Source organism: Ranitomeya imitator, chromosome 6, assembly GCF_032444005.1.
Source record: "Ranitomeya imitator isolate aRanImi1 chromosome 6, aRanImi1.pri, whole genome shotgun sequence".
NCBI lineage: Eukaryota > Metazoa > Chordata > Amphibia > Anura > Dendrobatidae > Ranitomeya > Ranitomeya imitator.
The window spans coordinates 426,269,797-426,288,727 of NC_091287.1; the positions used below are offsets into that span (position 1 = coordinate 426,269,797).

The 18,931-nt window shown below is 44.8% G+C and overlaps 1 protein-coding gene across 2 annotated transcripts in view; it reads right to left on the reverse strand.

Moving 5' to 3' along the window:
* Positions 1-17,010: 17,010 nt before the first annotated feature.
* The window catches only part of RB1CC1 (RB1 inducible coiled-coil 1), a 191,236-nt gene continuing 189,315 nt past the window's right edge, over positions 17,011-18,931 (reverse strand). For both annotated transcript variants that reach the window (XM_069731337.1, XM_069731336.1), the window contains exon 23: positions 17,011-18,138. In XM_069731337.1, the coding sequence (XP_069587438.1) occupies positions 18,061-18,138 (78 nt within the window). In that variant the 3' untranslated portion in view covers positions 17,011-18,060. The remainder of the gene's footprint in view (positions 18,139-18,931) is intronic.

Here is an 18,931-nt window from a genome sequence, read left to right on the forward strand (position 1 = left end):
TATATTTTCTGATGTTGGTTCCAGGGGTACACGGGCAGCAGTGGTGTGGTCAGTGGAGGCCTAGTGGAAGGAGTGACCGCAGACAGGCATCGAAGGCCTAAAATAATAATACATGGCTGTAGGCAATTTTAAATTGGTTCCAGGGGTACACGGGCAGCAGTGGTGTGGTCAGTGGAGGCCTAGTGGAAGGAGTCACCGCAGACAGGCATCGAAGGCCTAAAATAATAACACATGGCTGTAGGCAATTTTAAATTGGTTACAGGGGTACACGGGCAGCAGTGGTGTGGTCAGTGGAGGCCTAGTGGAAGGAGTGACCACAGACAGGCATCGAAGGCCTAACATAACAAAAATGTCAATACAATGGTATTGTCAGTGGCAGGCATTGAAGGATGTCAGCGCATAGACTAAACATTGGTGGAGCTGTGAGATAATTTTGCAAGTGGTAGAGCACTGTTTGAGCTGGGGTGGGGGGAAACTGTCTTGTGGCCGGCGGTACAGGCCCAGGGCCCCTCATATTACAACGGTGTGTCTGACGTTGGGTGCGCACCACCACCGCCAGAGACACTTTATTGTACTAGGAGGGACCCAGTGGCAGTGCCGTCGACCAAAAGCGGGCTCACCCACCTCTTCAGACAAACTGCACTCTCACGGGTGCTGTCGCCAAGTGTCGATACCATGGCCCCGTGTGGGGAGTTTGGCCATTTAGTGAGGTGTAAACATGTCGTATGCTGGACAATCAGGTGCAGAAAATTACGAGATTGGAAAAGGCATTCAGAATAGTCCACAGGCAAGACCTTTTCATAGGAAAGCTAGGTGTCAGCCGGGCAAGGTGGGGCAAAAGATTTCGAAATCCAGTTGTGGTTCATTTTAATGAAGGTTAGATCATCTACATTTTGGGTAGCCAGACGAGTCCTTTTTTCTGTTAGTATTGAACCTGCAGCACTGAATACTCTTTCTGATAGGACACTAGCTGCCGGGCAAGCAAGCTCCTGCAATGCATATTCTGCCAATTCTGGCCAGGTGTCTAATTTTGATGCCCAGTAATCAAATGGGAATGACGGTTGAGGGAGAACATCGATAAGGGATGAAAAATAGTTTGTAACCATACTGGACAAATGTTGTCTCCTGTCACTTTGAATTGATGCTGCAGTACCTGTCCTGTCTGCGGTCATAGCAAAATCACTCCACAACCTGGTCAGAAAACCCCTCTGGCCAACGCCACTTCTGATTTCTGCCCCTCTAACTCCTCTGGTCTGCTGGCCCCTGCAGCTCGTGTGAGAACGATCACGGGCGCTGTGTGCAGGGAATGCCAGAAGCAAACGGTCAACAAGAGTTGATTGTTTGGTTGCTAATATTAGTTCCAAGTTCTCATGTGGCATTATATTTTGCAATTTGCCTTTATAGCGAGGATCAAGGAGGCAGGCCAACCAGTAATCGTCATCATTCATCATTTTAGTTATGTGTGTGTCCCTTTTGAGGATACGTAAGGCATAATCCGCCATGTGGGCCAAAGTTCCAGTTCTCAAATCTGCGGTTGTGCTTGGTTGAGGGGCAGTTTCAGGCAAATCCACGTCACTTGTGTCCCTCAAAAAACCAGAACCCGGCCTTGCCGCGCCACCAATTTCCAGTGGCCCCGGAAAAGCTTCCTCATTAAAAATATAATCATCCCCATCATCCTCCTCGTCCTCCTCCTCCTCTTCGCCCGCTACCTCGTCCTGTACACTGCCCTGGCCAGACAATGGCTGACTGTCATCAAGGCTTTCCTCTTCCTCAGCTGCAGACGCCTGATCCTTTATGTGCGTCAAACTTTGCATCAGCAGACGCATTAGGGGGATGCTCATGCTTATTATGGCGTTGTCTGCACTAACCAGCCGTGTGCATTCCTCACTGAAGGACTTGACACATGTCTTGAATCTTCGACCACTGCACACCTGACAACTCCATGTCTGCCATCCTACTGCCTGCCCGTGTATGTGTATCCTCCCACAAAAACATAACAGCCCGCCTCTGTTCACACAGTCTCTGAAGCATGTGCAGTGTTGAGTTCCACCTTGTTGCAACGTCTATGATTAGGCGATGCTGGGGAAGGTTCAAAGAACGCTGATAGGTCTGCATACGGCTGGAGTGTACGGGCGAACGGCGGATATGTGAGCAAAGTCCACGCACTTTGAGGAGCAGGTCGGATAACCCCGGATAACTTTTCAGGAAGCACTGCACCACCAGGTTTAAGGTGTGAGCCAGGCAAGGAATGTGTTTCAGTTGGGAAAGGGAGATGGCAGCCATGAAATTCCTTCCGTTATCACTCACTACCTTGCCTGCCTCAAGATCTACAGTGCCCAGCCACGACTGCGTTTCTTTCTGCAAGAACTGGGACAGAACTTCCGCGGTGTGTCTGTTGTCGCCCAAACACTTCATAGCCAATACAGCCTGCTGACGTTTGCCAGTAGCTGCCCCATAATGGGAGACCTGGTGTGCAACAGTGGCAGCTGCGGATGGAGTGGTTGTGCGACTGCGGTCTGTGGACGAGCTCTCGCTTCTGCAGGAGGACGAAGAGGAGGAGGAGGGGGTGCGAACGGCTACAGGCAATTGTTTCCTAGACCGTGGGCTAGGCAGAACTGTCCCAAACTTGCTGTCCCCTGTGGACCCTGCATCCACCACATTTACCCAGTGTGCCGTGATGGACACGTAACGTCCCTGGCCATGCCTACTGGTCCATGCATCTGTTGTCAGGTGCACCTTTGTGCTCACAGATTGCCTGAGTGCATGGACGATGCGCTCTTTAACATGCTGGTGGAGGGCTGGGATGGCTTTTCTGGAAAAAAAGTGTCGACTGGGTAGCTCGTAGCGTGGTACAGCGTAGTCCATCAGGGCTTTGAAAGCTTCGCTTTCAACTAACCGGTAGGGCATCATCTCTAACGAGATTAGTCTAGCTATGTGTGCGTTCAAACCCTGTGTACGCGGATGCGAGGCTAAGTACTTCCTTTTTCTAACCATAGTCTCATGTAGGGTGAGCTGGACTGGAGAGCTGGAGATCGTGGAACTAGCGGGGGTGCCGGTGGACATGGCAGACTGAGAGACGGTGGGAGATGGTATTGTTGCCACCGGTGCCCTAGATGCAGTGTTTCCTACTACGAAACTGGTGATTCCCTGACCCTGACGGCTTTGGCCTGGCAAAGAAACCTGCACAGATACTGCAGGTGGTGCGGAAAATGGTGGCCCTACACTGCCGGAAGGGATGTTGCGTTGCTGACTAGCTTCATTGGCCGAGGGTGCTACAACCTTAAGGGACGTTTGGTAGTTAGTCCAGGCTTGCAAATGCATGGTGGTTAAATGTCTATGCATGCAACTTGTATTGAGACTTTTCAGATTCTGTCCTCTGCTTAAGGTAGTTGAACATTTTTGACAGATGACTTTGCGCTGATCAATTGGATGTTGTTTAAAAAAATGCCAGACTGCACTCTTTCTAGCATCGGATACCTTTTCAGGCATTGCAGACTGAGCTTTAACCGGATGGCCACGCTGTCCTCCAACAGGTTTTAGCTTTGCCACGCGTTTTGGGCAAGATACGGGCCCGGCAGATGGAACCTGTTGCGATGTTGATGCCTGCTGCGGCCCCTCCTCCTCCGCTTCAGAACTGCTGCCGCCTGCACCCTGTTCCCCCAATGGCTGCCAATCGGGGTCAAGAACTGGGTCATCTATTACCTCTTCTTGTAGCTCGTGTGCAACTTTGTCTGTGTCACCGTGTCGGTCGGTGGTATAGCGTTCATGATGGGGCAACATAGTCTCATCAGGGTCTGATTCTTGATCAGCACCCTGCGAGGGCAATGTTGTGGTCTGAGTCAAAGGACCAGCATAGTAGTCTGGCTGTGGCTGTGCATCAGTGCACTCCATGTCAGATTCAACTTGTAATGGGCATGGACTGTTAACTGCTTCACTTTCTAAGCCAGGGACGGTATGTGTAAAGAGCTCCATGGAGTAACCCGTTGTGTCGCCTGCTGCATTCTTCTCTGTTGTTGTTTTTGCTGAAGAGGACAAGGAAGCGACTTGTCCCTGACCGTGAACATCCACTAACGACGCGCTGCTTTGACATTTACCAGTTTCACGAGAGGAGGCAAAAGAGCTAGAGGCTGAGTCAGCAAGATAAGCCAAAACTTGCTCTTGCTGCTCCGGCTTTAAAAGCGGTTTTCCTACTCCCAGAAAAGGGAGCGTTCGAGGCCTTGTGTAGCCAGACGACGAACCTGGCTCCACAGCTCCAGACTTAGGTGCAATATTTTTTTTCCCACGACCAGCTGATGCTCCACCACTACCACTACCCTCATTACCAGCTGACAATGAACGCCCCCGGCCACGACCTCTTCCACCATACTTCCTCATTGTTTTAAAAACGTAAACAAACTAACGGTATTTGTTGCTGTCACACAAATTACACGGTGAGCTATAACTTCAGTATGATTTAGCTACCCCTTTACAGGTGAGTGAGACCACAATGAAAATCAGGCACAATGTTACACACTCTGTTGTTGGTGGCAACAAATGAGAGAGATGCCACACACGCAGGACTGTCACTGAAGCACAAATGTAAATATTAATCTCCCACTGATTTGATTTTTTTTTTTTTTTTCAGGGAGACTTTAGGAAAAAAAAAAAATAGAATAAAATGATTTTTTCAGGAAGAATTTAGAAACCAAAGAAAATAAAATGATTTTTTCAGGGAGAATTTAGAAAACAAATAAAACAAAAAAAGGCTTTCTATGGCCCACTGAGTGAGAGATGACGCACACAGGAGTCAGGAGTGGCACACAAGCCCAGAGGCCAATATTTATCTCCCACTGATTGATGTAGTGATTTTTTCAGGTAGATTTTGGAACCCAAATCAAGCTAAAAAAAAATAATAGGCTTTCTATGGCCCACAATTGGAGAGAGAGAGAGAGATGGCACACCCAGGAGTCAAGACTGGCACACAAGCAGAAAGGGCAATATTAATCTCCCACTGATTTGTCTTTTTTTTTTTTTTTTTTCAGGGAGACTTTAGGAAAAAAAAAATAGAATAAAATGATTTTTTCAGGAAGAATTTAGAAAACATATAAAACAAAAAAAGGCTTTCTATGGCCCACTGAGTGAGAGATGACGCACACAGGAGTCAGGAGTGGCACACAAGCCCAGAGGCCAATATTTATCTCCCACTGATTGATGTAGTGATTTTTTCAGGTAGATTTTGGAACCCAAATCAAGCTAAAAAAATAATAGGCTTTCTATGGCCCACAATTGGAGAGAGAGAGAGATGGCACACCCAGGAGTCAAGACTGGCACACAAGCAGAAAGGGCAATATTAATCTCCCACTGATTTGTTTGTTTTTTTTTTTTTTCAGGGAGACTTTAGGAAAAAAAAAAATAGAATAAAATGATTTTTTCAGGAAGAATTTAGAAACAAAATAAAATAAAATGATTTTTTCAGGGAGAATTTAGAAAACAAATAAAACAAAAAAAGGCTTTCTATGGCCCACTGAGTGAGAGATGACGCACACAGGAGTCAGGAGTGGCACACAAGCCCAGAGGTCAATATTTATCTCCCACTGATTGATGTAGTGATTTTTTCAGGTAGATTTTGGAACCCAAATCAAGCTAAAAAAATAATAGGCTTTCTATGGCCCACAATTGGAGAGAGAGAGAGAGATGGCACACCCAGGAGTCAAGACTGGCACACAGGCAGAAAGGGCAATATTAATCTCCCACTGATTTGTTTTTTTTTTTTTTCAGGGAGACTTTAGGAAAAAAAAAATAGAATAAAATGATTTTTTCAGGAAGAATTTAGAAACCAAATAAAATAAAATGATTTTTTCAGGGAGAATTTAGAAAACAAATAAAACAAAAAAAGGCTTTCTATGGCCCACTGAGTGAGAGATGACGCACACAGGAGTCAGGAGTGGCACACAAGCCCAGAGGCGAATATTTATCTCCCACTTTTTTTTTTTTGTTCCAGGGAAAATTTATAAACCCAATAAAAAAAATAATAAATAGGCTTTCTATGGCCCACTATCTGAGAGACAGAGAGAGATGGCACGCTTAGGACTGGCACACAAGCCCAAAGGCCAATATTAATCTCCCTTTTTTTTTTAAGGGAGAATTTATAAAACCAAAAAAAAATAAATAAATAGGCTTTCTATGGCCCACTATTTGTGAGAGAGATGGCACGCTCAGGACTGGCACACAAGCCCAGAGGCCAATATTAATCTCCCACTTTTTTTTTTTTTTCCAGGGAAAATTTATAAACCCAATAAAAAAAAATAAAAATAAATAGGCTTTCTATGGCCCACTATCTGAGAGAGAGAGATGGCACACTTAGGACTGGCACACAAGCCCAAAGGCCAATATTAATCTCCCACTGATTGATGTAGTGATTTTTTCAGGTAGATTTTAGAACCAAAATCAAGCAAAAAAATAAATAGGCTTTCTATGGCCCACTGAGTGAGTGATGATGCACACAGGAGTCAAGAGTGGCACACAAGCCCTGAGGCCAATATTTTTCTCCCACTGATTGATGTAGTGATTTTTTCAGGTAGATTTTATAACCCAAATCAAGAAAAAAAAAAATAGGCTTTCTATGGCCCACTGAGTGAGAGATGACACAGACAGGGATGGCACTCTAGCAGAAATGTCAATCTTAATCTCCCACAAAAAAAAAAAAAAAACAGGGAGTGTCCTTCAATTACTATCTCCCTGCAGTAATCTCAGCCAGGTATGGCAGGCAGCAATAAGGAGTGGACTGATGCACAAATTAAATAAAAAGTGTGTACAAACCAAAAAGATAGCTGTGCAGAAAGGAAGGAACAAGAGGATTTGTGCTTTGAAAAAAGCAGTTGGTTTGCACAGCGGCGTACACACAGCAATGCAGCTATCAGGGAGCCTTCTAGGGCAGCCCAATGAGCTACAGCGCTGAGGGGGAAAAAAAAAAAAATGTAGCTTCCACTGTCCCTGCACACCGAAGGTGGTGTTGGGCAGTGGAAATCGCTACAGCACAAGCGGTTTGGTGGTTAATGGACCCTGCCTAACGCTATCCCTGCTTCTGACGAAGCGGCAGCAACCTCTCCCTAAGCTCAGATCAGCAGCAGTAACATGGCGGTCGGCGGGAACTCCCCTTTATAGCCCCTGTGACGCCGCAGACAGCAAGCCAATCACTGCAATGCCCTTCTCTAAGATGGTGGGGACCAGGACCTATGTCATCACGCTGCCCACACTCTGTGTTTACCTTCATTGGCTGAGAAATGGCGCTTTTCGCGTCATTGAAACGCGACTTTGGCGCGAAAGTCGCGTACCGCATGGCCGACCCCGCACAGGGGTCGGATCGGGTTTCATGAAACCCGACTTTGCCATAAGTCGGCGACTTTTGAAAATGAACGACCCGTTTCGCTCAACCCTAACCAGCACCATTATGGTAAGCTTCGAGGACCATCTTCACATCTTGTTTAGGCACGATAATCTGCCAAACCAATTCATGTGTTTTCGGATTGGTGTACCTTCTACAGAGCTTCCCTTGATACAGAAACATTTTGCCTCTCTCTTTCCAGAGTTGATGCGTCTCTTCTGGGGCATCCTCATCGGGATATGCACTTTGCTCAGTCAGCAGTTCCTTCACCAACTTCACAGCCGGATTGCTGTCTTGGGTGTCAGCCCATCTATGGTGTGCTAACGGATTAAAATTCACCTCTTGTTGTTTCTGATAGGTACTTGACTGATGATGTTTTGCCTTGGGATGATGGAAGGCTGGTAGTTCAATTTCTTCAAGCTCCCCCGTTTCTTCTTCTACATCTCTCAAGTGTGGCATCCGGGATAGGGCATCGGCATTTCCATTCTTGCGACCTGCTCGATACTTGATTATGAAGTTGTAATTAGATAACCGGGCTATCCATCGCTGTTCTAACGCACCTAATTTGGCTGTGTCCAGATGGGTCAACGGATTGTTGTCAGTATAGACAATAAATTCTGCAGCGGCCAGATAGTGTTTGAAACGTTCAGTCACAGCCCAAACTACTGCCAGTAGTTCCAATTTGAAGGAGCTGTAATTTTCAGAATTCTTTCAGTTGGCCGGAGCTTTCTACTTGCAAAGGCGATGACTTTCTCCCGACCTTCTTGCTTTTGTGACAACACCGCTCATAGTCCCACATTACTGGCATCGGTGTAGAGGATGAAAGGTTGATGGTAATCTGGGCATGCCAGAACCTCTTCTCCGGTTAGTGCCTTCTTTAGTTGTTCAAAGGAGTTTTCCCTTTCGTCGTTCCACTGAAAAGGAGGGTTTCGGTTTGAAGGTTTCTTCGTCTGCCCTACCAAGGCATCTTGCAAGGGTGCTGCCAACTTGGTAAATCCTTTTATAAATCTGCGATAGTAACCCACCAATCCCAGGAATTGCCTCACTTCTTTTGCGTTGGTAGGTCTTGGCCAATCCCTTATAGCGCTTATTTTCTCGGGATCCGGTGCTACTCCCTCCGAACTCACGATGTGTCCCAGGTACTGTACCTTTGGCTTGAGAAGGTGACATTTGGATGGCTTGATTTTCATGCCATACCTGGATAAGGCTTCGAACACTTCTGCCAGGTCTTTTAAGTGTTGTTCGTAAGTCTTTGAGTAGACGATCACATCATCTAGATACAGGAGGACGGTCTCGAAGTTCTTGTGTCCGAGGCAGCATTCCATCAACCGCTGGAAGGTACCGGATGCATTGCAGAGTCCGAATTGCATGCGATTAAATTCACATAGACCCATTGGTGTGGTGAATGCCGTCTTTTCCTTATCTCTCTCAGCCACAGGGACTTGCCAATACCCGCTTGTTAAGTCTAAGGTGGAAAAATAATTAGCAGATTTCAAAGCAGTCAAGGACTCTTCTATCCTAGGCAAGGGGTAGGCGTCTTTATGGGTGATGTTATTAATCCGCCGGTAGTCTACGCACATTCTCATGGTTCCGTCCTTTTTTTGACAATCACTAGAGGGGCCGCCCAGGGGCTACAGCTGTCTCTTATTACCCCGGCCTGTTTCATCTCCCTCAGCATATCTTTTACACATTGATAGTGAGCGGGCGGTATGGGTCTATATCTTTGTTTTATTGGGGGATGGTCACTGGTGGGGATTGTGTTCTACCCCTTCTATCCGTCCGAAGTCCAATGGGTGTTTACTGAAGACTTGTTCATATTCCGTCACTAGCCTATACACCCCTTGTTTTTGATGGGTAGGTGTTGAATTTATGCCCACGTGTAGCTGTTGGCACCAATCCTCCAATTCTCCATCTGAGCCGTTGACTTCCACCTGACAGGTTGGTTCTAAGGGCTCAATGGTTGTGATGGCATTGTTGTCAACCGTATATAGCTTTGCCACTGTAGCATACCTTGGCAAAGTGACCTCTTCCTCTCCACAGTTCAAAAGTCGTACCGGCACTCGTCCCCGGTGTACCTCGACTACCCCTCGTGCTGTGAGTATAGTGGGCCTGCTGTCGGTGTACACTGGTTCTATTAAGGCTTGATAATCTCGTCCCTTAGTACCAATGGCTGCTCTACACCATACCTATAGTAGTATATGTAAGTGGTGCACCCCTGCACTAATCAGAAAAGGAAAGGGTGCAAAACCTGGCCAGTAAATCAACAATAGAAACAAAAAAGAAAACAGACTAGGCCAATAACGGTATGCACAACCATAAATTATATAAACATATCAAACAATTTTAATTTTAATTACACCTCAAAACAGGACATGTACAAGATAAAACCAATTAAAAAGGTCTGGATACAGGACCATATACCGTCACCCCTAAACATATGTGGCATAGATAGGTCTAACATATAGAAGGAATGTTACTACATAAATACAAAATATAAATATATATACATACACAATGTCTCTTGTCCACAGGATATTCTATCAGATCACAGAAAAAATACATAATTATATTATATTATGTTCCTGTATTTTTTCTGTGATCTGATAGAATATCCTGTGGACAAGAGACATTGTGTATGTATATATATTTATATTTTGTATTTATGTAGTAACATTCCTTCTATATGTTAGACCTATCTATGCCACATATGTTTAGGGGTGACGGTATATGGTCCTGTATCCAGACCTTTTTAATTGGTTTTATCTTGTACATGTCCTGTTTTGAGGTGTAATTAAAATTAAAATTGTTTGATATGTTTATATAATTTATGGTTGTGCATACCGTTATTGGCCTAGTCTGTTTTCTTTTTTGTTTCTGCTCTACACCATACCAGCATCCAGCATTTCTGTTTTTGGTGGGATTACAATAGACGTTGGATCACTTACCCTCACACTGCCGATTTCTCCACCTGCAACTTCTACCTGTTGCCTTAACATTAATACTTTTATTTCCCTCCGGAGAACTCTCTGCTGGTAGGATTGGGCAGTTTCAGCAATTTGCTGTAAGACAGAAATAACTTCGGCAAAGCAGTTCTCTAACACATTCATTCCTATCAATGCAGTTGGTTCACAGTTCCGCCGGTCAACATCAACAACAATTATACCCTGTTTCTTCAATTCTACTTTACCAATCTTTATGGTCATCTCCCTGAAACCTAGTTTCGGTACCAACTTACCATTACTGGCCCATATATCTAGTTCAACATCAGAGGGCCCTTTATCAAATTATGCATCAGCCCAGTACCTCTTATAAAGGATATACGGTATAGATGAAATCTGGGAACCTGTGTCCAGCAAAGCGTTGAGGGGCATTCCGTCCAGCACGATAGGGATAATGGGTCGTCCTCCGATGTACCTGTCGTGCCAGGGTGTTGGGCCTTGAAAGTTCATTCCTGTGAAGCGGCCCGCATTCCCAGGGGATTCCCGTTTAAATCACAATCTTGTGCAAAGTGGCCTGGCTGCTGGCAACGGCGGCAAATGGGCTGTCCATCCGGTTGGTAGCGGTCGCGGGGTCGTCCTCTCCATGTAGGGTATTTCCGGGGTCTCATCCATGGAACATCCTCTCTACGGTTTGCCAACTCCATCTTGGGTCCTCTCATCTCCTGCATGGTTTTAGCCATTGAAGCAACAACATCAGTTAAAGAGTCAAGCTTTTGTTGAAGAGCCTCATTAGTACTGGGCCCCAGGGGCTTAGCAATGGCCCCGGACATAGCTGATGTCACTTGCACTCCCTGTTGTTGAGGTGCCTCTGCCATGGGTTGCGCAGGATCCTGATCCCGAGGTGCCTCCGCCAGCTGGAGACGTATAGCGCTCTCCTTTAATTGGACAAATGTCAATTCAGGGTTCTTAAAAACAAGCATGCTCACATGCCCCCGGTGAGAAGGGGTGTAGAGTCCCTCAATAAATTGATCTCTTAGCAGTTTATCCGCTCCGGTGTTAAAAATGGGTTCAGCCAGTGTAAGTGATTTAAGGGCTTCCTGCAGGATTAAGGCAAAGTCTCTCACGCCCTCATTAGCTTTTTGTTTGCAATTAAAGAATCGTACTTCAGCTTTGCTGCCGGCAGTGGTTTCAAATGTAGCTTTTAATCCAGCAAATATGCGTTCAACAGTGCCTTTTAGATCAGCTGCCCATGCTGTGACTTCTCGCTTAGCATGGCCACTTAACTGCATCATCAGGAGACTAACACGCTGAACTTCACCCACGGGGAACATGTCAAAATGGGCCAGCATCTTTTCTCTGAAATCGTCAAGGGTATTAGGCTCACCTTCATACATTGGAAGCCACGGGCCACCCGGGATATATGGCATCAGCACCGGCATGATGGGCGCCGCTCCTTGCACCGCTGCGCTACCGGACTCTCTATCGACACTCTGTCTTTCAGCTGCATTAGCGTCGCCGAGTGCTGCGGCGTCTCCGTGCTGCGACATACTGTGCCCCCTTAGTTAATCCGGACCCTTCCGGTCCTCCGCTTCCGTCAGGATAGTGTAGATTCGTTCCGCTGTGCAGCAGGATTGGTTTTCCCCTTGCTCTGACGTCAGAGCGCTCAGCTTGGTGCCGCCCACAATAACACGCCCCCTGCTGCTCCCGCCCGCCGCGCGCTCTGTAATGGCGGATTCTGAAGTTTTTCAATCAGACTGGGGCTCAGGTAACGGCGTAGTTCAATTAACAGTCTCGTGCCTAACGGTTATGAGGCGATGGCGGCCATCTTTACTCCATTATAACCAATGGGGAAAAGTCACTTTCAATAGTTTTTTAATGGGAAATGGAATTTTCTTTAATAAAGTCAATTTTCAAGATTTTTTATCCAAGTTTTCAGTTTTGGGCTCCAATCACGGCACACAATACCCGGTATACGGGCTGGCTGTATCCTGTTCGTGACGCCAATTGTGACGCCCAGGAGACCGGGGTACCCAGCACCGGACCAATGGGGTCTGTCTCTTGAGGGAGATGTCACGGGTGGCTTGACCCGGTGCTGTGGCCTCAGGCAATGCACAGTGTAAGGGGTATCATGAGGGAACAGGCACTTACTTGATCAGCAGCAGGTTCTCTCAGCGGTGATGATCCTGATCCTGGATAGCTAGCTATTGTCCAAATGAAAGTCTGAGGCACTGAAACGTTTGACCAGTTTACTTCAACATAAAGGGATTTACAACCAGCCCTGTCACCGGAGTCTGTATGGGAACTTTGACCCTGCCGGGGTCTTCGCCTCTTATTGTACGCAGTTTCTGTGTGGCCCTGCTGCTGTATGTGAACTGGCTGCCGGCCCAATCTGTCCCCTCCGGGTCCTGGTTTGACGGGCAACCCGAGTCCTTTTATCGGCTTACCCCCTCCAGGAGTACCGCTGAACTCTGTGTGTTGCTGCGTCCGGCCCTAGTGAAGCTGATATCACCTCACATTTTTCCGGTTGCTGGATTATATATAATGAATACAGCCACGGATCCGGTATCCGTCTTTGCGCCTGTTCTGGGTAGTGATTAATGCTACCCGGTTCTCACAATGTCCTTTTTCTCTGTCCCTCTTCTCCTCAGGCCGGTGATTTGGGCCTGGAAACTGTCATAGGGCTGTTAGAAATTCAGCTGTATGACCTCTCACTTTCAGCTCCTTAGCCCAACTGCCATTTCTTCTCTCAGACCAGAATGGATCAAGGGGAGTCTCTGGAGCTCCCCCTTCTGGCCGGAGGTGGTAGTGCAGTCTTGCTATTTTAGTATTTGTATTTACTGTCAGTAACTATTTTTGTGGCAAATACCCCTAGGGGTGCCACAATAGTGTATCAGTATGTGTGGTTTTGCCTTACAAAGGCACTCACCCCTCCAGGACCCTGGATACCGCAGTAGCTTGTGCCTCCTCAGATATCTTCGCAGGCATCATTGGTGTATCCGGATCCATCGCTGGTTCGGTCATCTTAGCAGGCAGATTGCTTGCTGTGAAGGACCAGCGATTTCCTTGGTTGCTGCTTTTTATATCAGGAGCGGTGTGCGCGCCTCTGGATCAACTTCCGCCTGGAAGGGTCCAGCAAACCGGCTCCCTCGGCGTGTGACGTCACTTCCGCGCGACGTCACTTCCGCGCGACCAGAAGTTATCATCCTTCACTTTGGCGCCAGCGTCGGTGAAGGACACTCCGCTAAACCCCAGACCAGCCTCCTGCACAGAGCGGTCGCCGGGGAGTCCGGCAAGGGGGAAAGAAGGCGTGGACACAGCAGCCTCTTCACCCGGACAGCACCGCACGCGATGCTGCCGAGTATGACTGGCCCCCCCGCGGACCTCAGCCTCTGGACTGGAATCATCAGAGGGGGATCCCTCCGGAGGTAGGAGCTCTGCGACAGGCATCCACCTGCAGGAACAGGAAACCAAACTGAGGAGAGAGGGGCCACCCCATTCTTTTATCTCTGCTACAGGTTTCCTGTTCCTGGGGGCAGATGCCATCTCTCACGTGCGGTGCTGTCATGGTGAAGGGAAAAAATATTTAAAAAATGCTTTTATTTCCATTTTTCCATTAGGGTTAGGGTTGGGGCTAAAGTTAGGGCTAGGGCTACAGTGAGGGTTGGGGCTAAAATTAGGGCTACAGACAGGGTTGGGGCTAAAGTTAGGGTTAGGGCTAAAGTTAGGGTTGGAGCTAAAGTAAGGGTTTGGATTACATTTACGGTTGGGATTAGGGGTGTGGTTAGGGTTATGGTTGGGATTAGGGATGCTTTGGGTTTGGGGTGTGGTTGGGATTAGGGGCATGTTCAGGTTAGGGGTGTGGTTAGGGTTATGGTTGGGATTAGGGTTAGGGGTGTGTTTAGGTTAGGGTTTCAGTTAGAATTGGGGGCTCCCACTGTTTAGGCACATCAGGGGCTCTCTAAATGCGACATGGTGTCTGATCTCAATTCCAGCCAATTCTGCATTGAAAAAGTAAAACCGTGCTCCTTCCCTTCCGAGCTCTCCCGTACGCCCAAACAGGGGTTTACCCCAACATATGGGGTATCCGCGTACTCAGGACAAATTGGACAACTTTTGGAGTCCAATTTCTCTGGTTACCCTTGGGAAAATTCAAAACCGGGGGCTAAAAAATAATTTTGGGGGGCTAAAATATAATTTTTGTGAAAAAAAAAATAAATTTTCATTTTTCACGGCTCTGCGTTATAAACTGTAGTGAAACACTTGGAGGTTCAAAGTTTTCACAACACATCTAGATAAGTTCCTTAAGGGGTCTTCTTTCCAAAATGGTGTCACTTGTGGGGGGTTTCTACTGTTTAGGTACATCAGGGACTCTGCAAACGCAATGTGACGAATGCAGACCATTCCATCTAAGTCTGCATTCCAAACGGCGCTCCTTCCCTTCCAAGCTCTGCCATGCGTCCAAACAGGGGTTTACCCATGTACCCCCACGTATGGGGTATCAGCGTACTCAGGACAAATTGCACAACTTTTTGGGTCCAATTGCTTCTGTTACCCTTGGGAAAATAAATTGGTGGGGAAAGATCATTTTGTGAAAAAATGTGATTTTTTATTTTTACGGCTCTATATTATAAACTTCTGTGAAGCACTTGGTGGGTCAAAGTGCTCACCACACATCTAGATAAGTTCCTTAGGGGGTCTACTTTCCAAAATGGTGTCACTTGTGGGGGGTTTCAATGTTTAGGCACATCAGGGGCTCTCCAAACGCAACATGGCGTCCCATTTCAATTCCAGTCAATTTTGCGTAGAAAAGTCAAAAGGCACTCCTTCGCTCCTGAGCTCTGCCATGCACCCAAACAGTGGTTTACCCCAACATATGGGGTATCGGCGTACTTAGGACAAATTGTACAACAACTTTTGGGGTCCATTTTCTCCTGTTACCCTTGGTAAAATAAAACAAATTGGAGCTGAAGTAAATTTTTTGTGAAAAAAAATTAAATGTTCCAAAAATTCCTGTGAAACACCTGAAGGGTTCATAAACTTCTTGAATGTAGTTTTGAGTACCTTGAGGGGTGCAGTTTTTAGAATGGTGTCACACTTGGGTATTTTCTATCATATAGACCCCTCAAAATGACTTCAAATGAGATGTGGTCCCTAAAAAAAAAAATGATGTTGTAAAAATGAGAAATTGCTGGTCAACTTTTAACTCTTATAACTCCCCAACAAAAAAAAATTTGGTTCCAAAATTGTGCTGATGTAAAGTAGACATGTGGGAAATGTTACTTATTAAGTATTTTGTGTGACATATGTCTGTGATTTAATTGCATAAAAATTCAAATTTGGAAAATTGCTACATTTTCAAAATTTTCGCCAAATTTCCATTTTTTCACAAATAAACGCAGGCAATATCAAAGAAATTTTACCACTATCATGAAGTACAATATGTCACGAGAAAACAATGTCAGAAGCACCGGGATCCGATGAAGCATTCCCGAGTTATAACCTCATAAAGGGACAGTGGTCAGAATTGTAAAAATTGGCCTGGTCATTAACGTGCAAACCACCCTTGGGGGTAAAGGGGTTAAAAACATTTTTTTTTTTTTACTTTTTGCACGCTTTAATAGTATCCATGGGAGACTAAAGCTGCAGTACTCTGATCTCCTCTGATACACACAGGCGATGGTCAGATTGCCTGTGTATAGCAGAAATGCTCACTTGCTATGAGCGCCGACCACGCAGTGATGCTCATAGCAATCTGGCAATGACAACCACAGAGTTCTGCTCCATACCACTAGTTGTCATGCCAACCCATTGGTGTCCCTCGATGTGACGGGTGACCGATGGGAGGGATTAGCAGCGCGCTTCCGGTAAATGCAAGTTAAATGCCACTGTGAGACTGGCAGCGGCAATTAACTAATTAACAGCCACGGGTGGATCGCAATTCCACCAGCGGCTGTTGCGGGCGCATGTCAGCTGTATAGATCTGGTGTCATGTGCCTGGAAAGGTGCGGGCTCAGTGCCAAAGCCCGCACCAAACAGGAGTCCGGCATCAGCATACCATTATGCCCAAGGTCAGAAAGGGGTTAAATAAGGGCCATAATTGACACCTGTTTCTTCACAGAATGAATGACCTCACTAATTGAATTCCACACTGCTTTTAATTGAACACCCCCTCTAATTAAATGAGTCAATTATACCCAATTATCAGAGTGTATGTCATGACTGTTAATTGCCCATTACTTGCCTACACCTCGTCATTAATTTTTTCCTGTTTTATCTTTTCTGCCAAAAAAGTAATTAAAACACATTAATAATGCTATACTGCTATTACTTTGCACATAACTGTATATACCCATGAGGATATCAAGTTCAGATCAAAAGGCCTGTGGCAAGCCTGTGCGTCGCAGTCCATACTTAGTCCTTGTGTCAGGAATGTCAGAATGTGGCCGAAATCAATACATTTATTAGTTTTTGAGCTAATAACTTTTTTGAAAGTATAGTGCAGTTTTTGAGGTAACATCCTATGCCAAAGTATAAAATATATTAATTAAACTACAATAAAAAGTGTGTTTCTTAAAACATTTAAAGTATTACATATAAAAACATTAATCTTACAACCTGCTAGTAAAAAGAAAAAAAATATTCAGTTTTAGAACCTGTGGGAGTATTTCCCCTCCATTAAATATAAATGCTGAATTAGTAAAGCAGAGACACAATTTTTCCCTTGTTTTATTGGAAAACATTACTAGAGCATAACATTTCACATAACTTAGATGCATGAATAAAATTATGCACAATAATATTGTGTTTTATTATATATACAGTATACATTTTTTTTTAAAAGACAGATTTTCAAACATTTACAGTTTTAAATTTTTATTGTTTTAAAACTCTACATGTCTTTGCAATACAATAATTTGTTACTTGAGTATGGTTAATGTACAATGAAGTTCTTTTGCCTGAAACTCAACCATAAAATACAATTTTATCAATATGATCTATTTAACAAAGAATTGCCGTATGGCGGGGGTTGCCTTAGCATGGTTTGCCATGTAGTGCTGTATACATTCTTCCCTTCAAAATGTCCAAAAGAAATCAACCAAAGGTGCATTGGAAAGCTGCATTGACCAGCTAATAGAATAAGTATTTTTTAGGATATTACCAAGCCATATTGTAAGTAAATAGATAAATTCCAATATTTCTCATACTTTTACCCCATTTATTACTGAGGCAAACTCATAGTAAATTGAATGGTGATTATCTGCATGCCATACGCACTCCCCTTTGATGTAAAATTTACACAGGTTATAAAGGACGTGTTGAAGAGTGCCAGATAAATGTATTTCACAAAGAGACAATGCTGGTAATAATGGTAACTAACATTTAACATCTAAGTACAAGCTAATTTATATTTATCAGGCAGAAAGTATGGCTAAAGTTAAAAAAAAAAAAAATTATATATATATTCATATCACCTGTCCATGAAAGAACAAACATGTCTTGGTCCACATTTCTAAGTATTTTAGATGAAAGAAAAACAGGGGCAGATATGCAGAACCATCTCATGTACAATTTACATTTCTAAATCAAAAACCCGAAAAAAAAATCTTTATGCAACACCATTGAGGACCTGAATTCCAATCTCCCTAAAAAAAAGGATGAGCAGCGGTTTGGGCTATGTATATATATGTATATATACATATACACATACGGGTAAAACAAGCCAGGATATAAGTGTGTAATAGTTGTACAGTGGGCAGCTTAGACTTTCTTGTTCCATGGCACTGCTTTCACACGATAGAATTTTGTACCCAAAGGAACCTTAAAACGGTTTTGAGCCTGAAACATAGAGACATGATTATAATTACTTTTAAAACAGAAACAATATTATGGTCGAATATGTCACTATTACAGCATTATTGCAATGTACAATTCCTCAATGTCGACATGAATATTTTCTTACTAAAAGTCCATTCACACATCTGTTTCCTTGTTTGTTAGTCAATACAAACATTTTTTCTAGTGTGTCATCCACTCAGCCTTGTTTTTTTCTCTCATCCATTATTACAAAATGGAATAGTTGAACTTAAAATAGTTTTATATTCTATTGTCACTTAGCAAATGGGTCACTAAAAATGGATGAAAACTGTAGTAAACCTGGTGTTAAAAAAAAAAAAAAAAAAAAAAAAAAAAAGGGATTGAGATTTTCCACTATATTAAAAGGGAACTTGTCTCATCTGGGAAAATGGAATTTACCTACAGATATAGGATTATTCTGCAGATAAATAGTGTTACAATACTGCATGTAGAAAATTAACTTATTTCTTCTTGGTGTTCTCAGCTTTCAGTCATGGGGCGTGTGTGAAGCGGCTACAGTCACAGCTCTGCTCACTATACGGTGAGCTGCAGGAGTAGGCTCACCCCAACACTGTGATGGACAGCCAGCTCTGTAGTGCATCTGCGCAGAGTGAGCCGTCAATCAAACTGCCAGGAAGTGCTCACAGCCCCCACTCACAGTATGGTGAGCAGAGACTGTAACTGCTCTGTGCCTACCCCCACGACTGAAAGTCAGCAGCTCCTGGGAGGAAATAAGTTAATTTTCTCCCATTAGCCAAACTTTCATTAAGGCAGC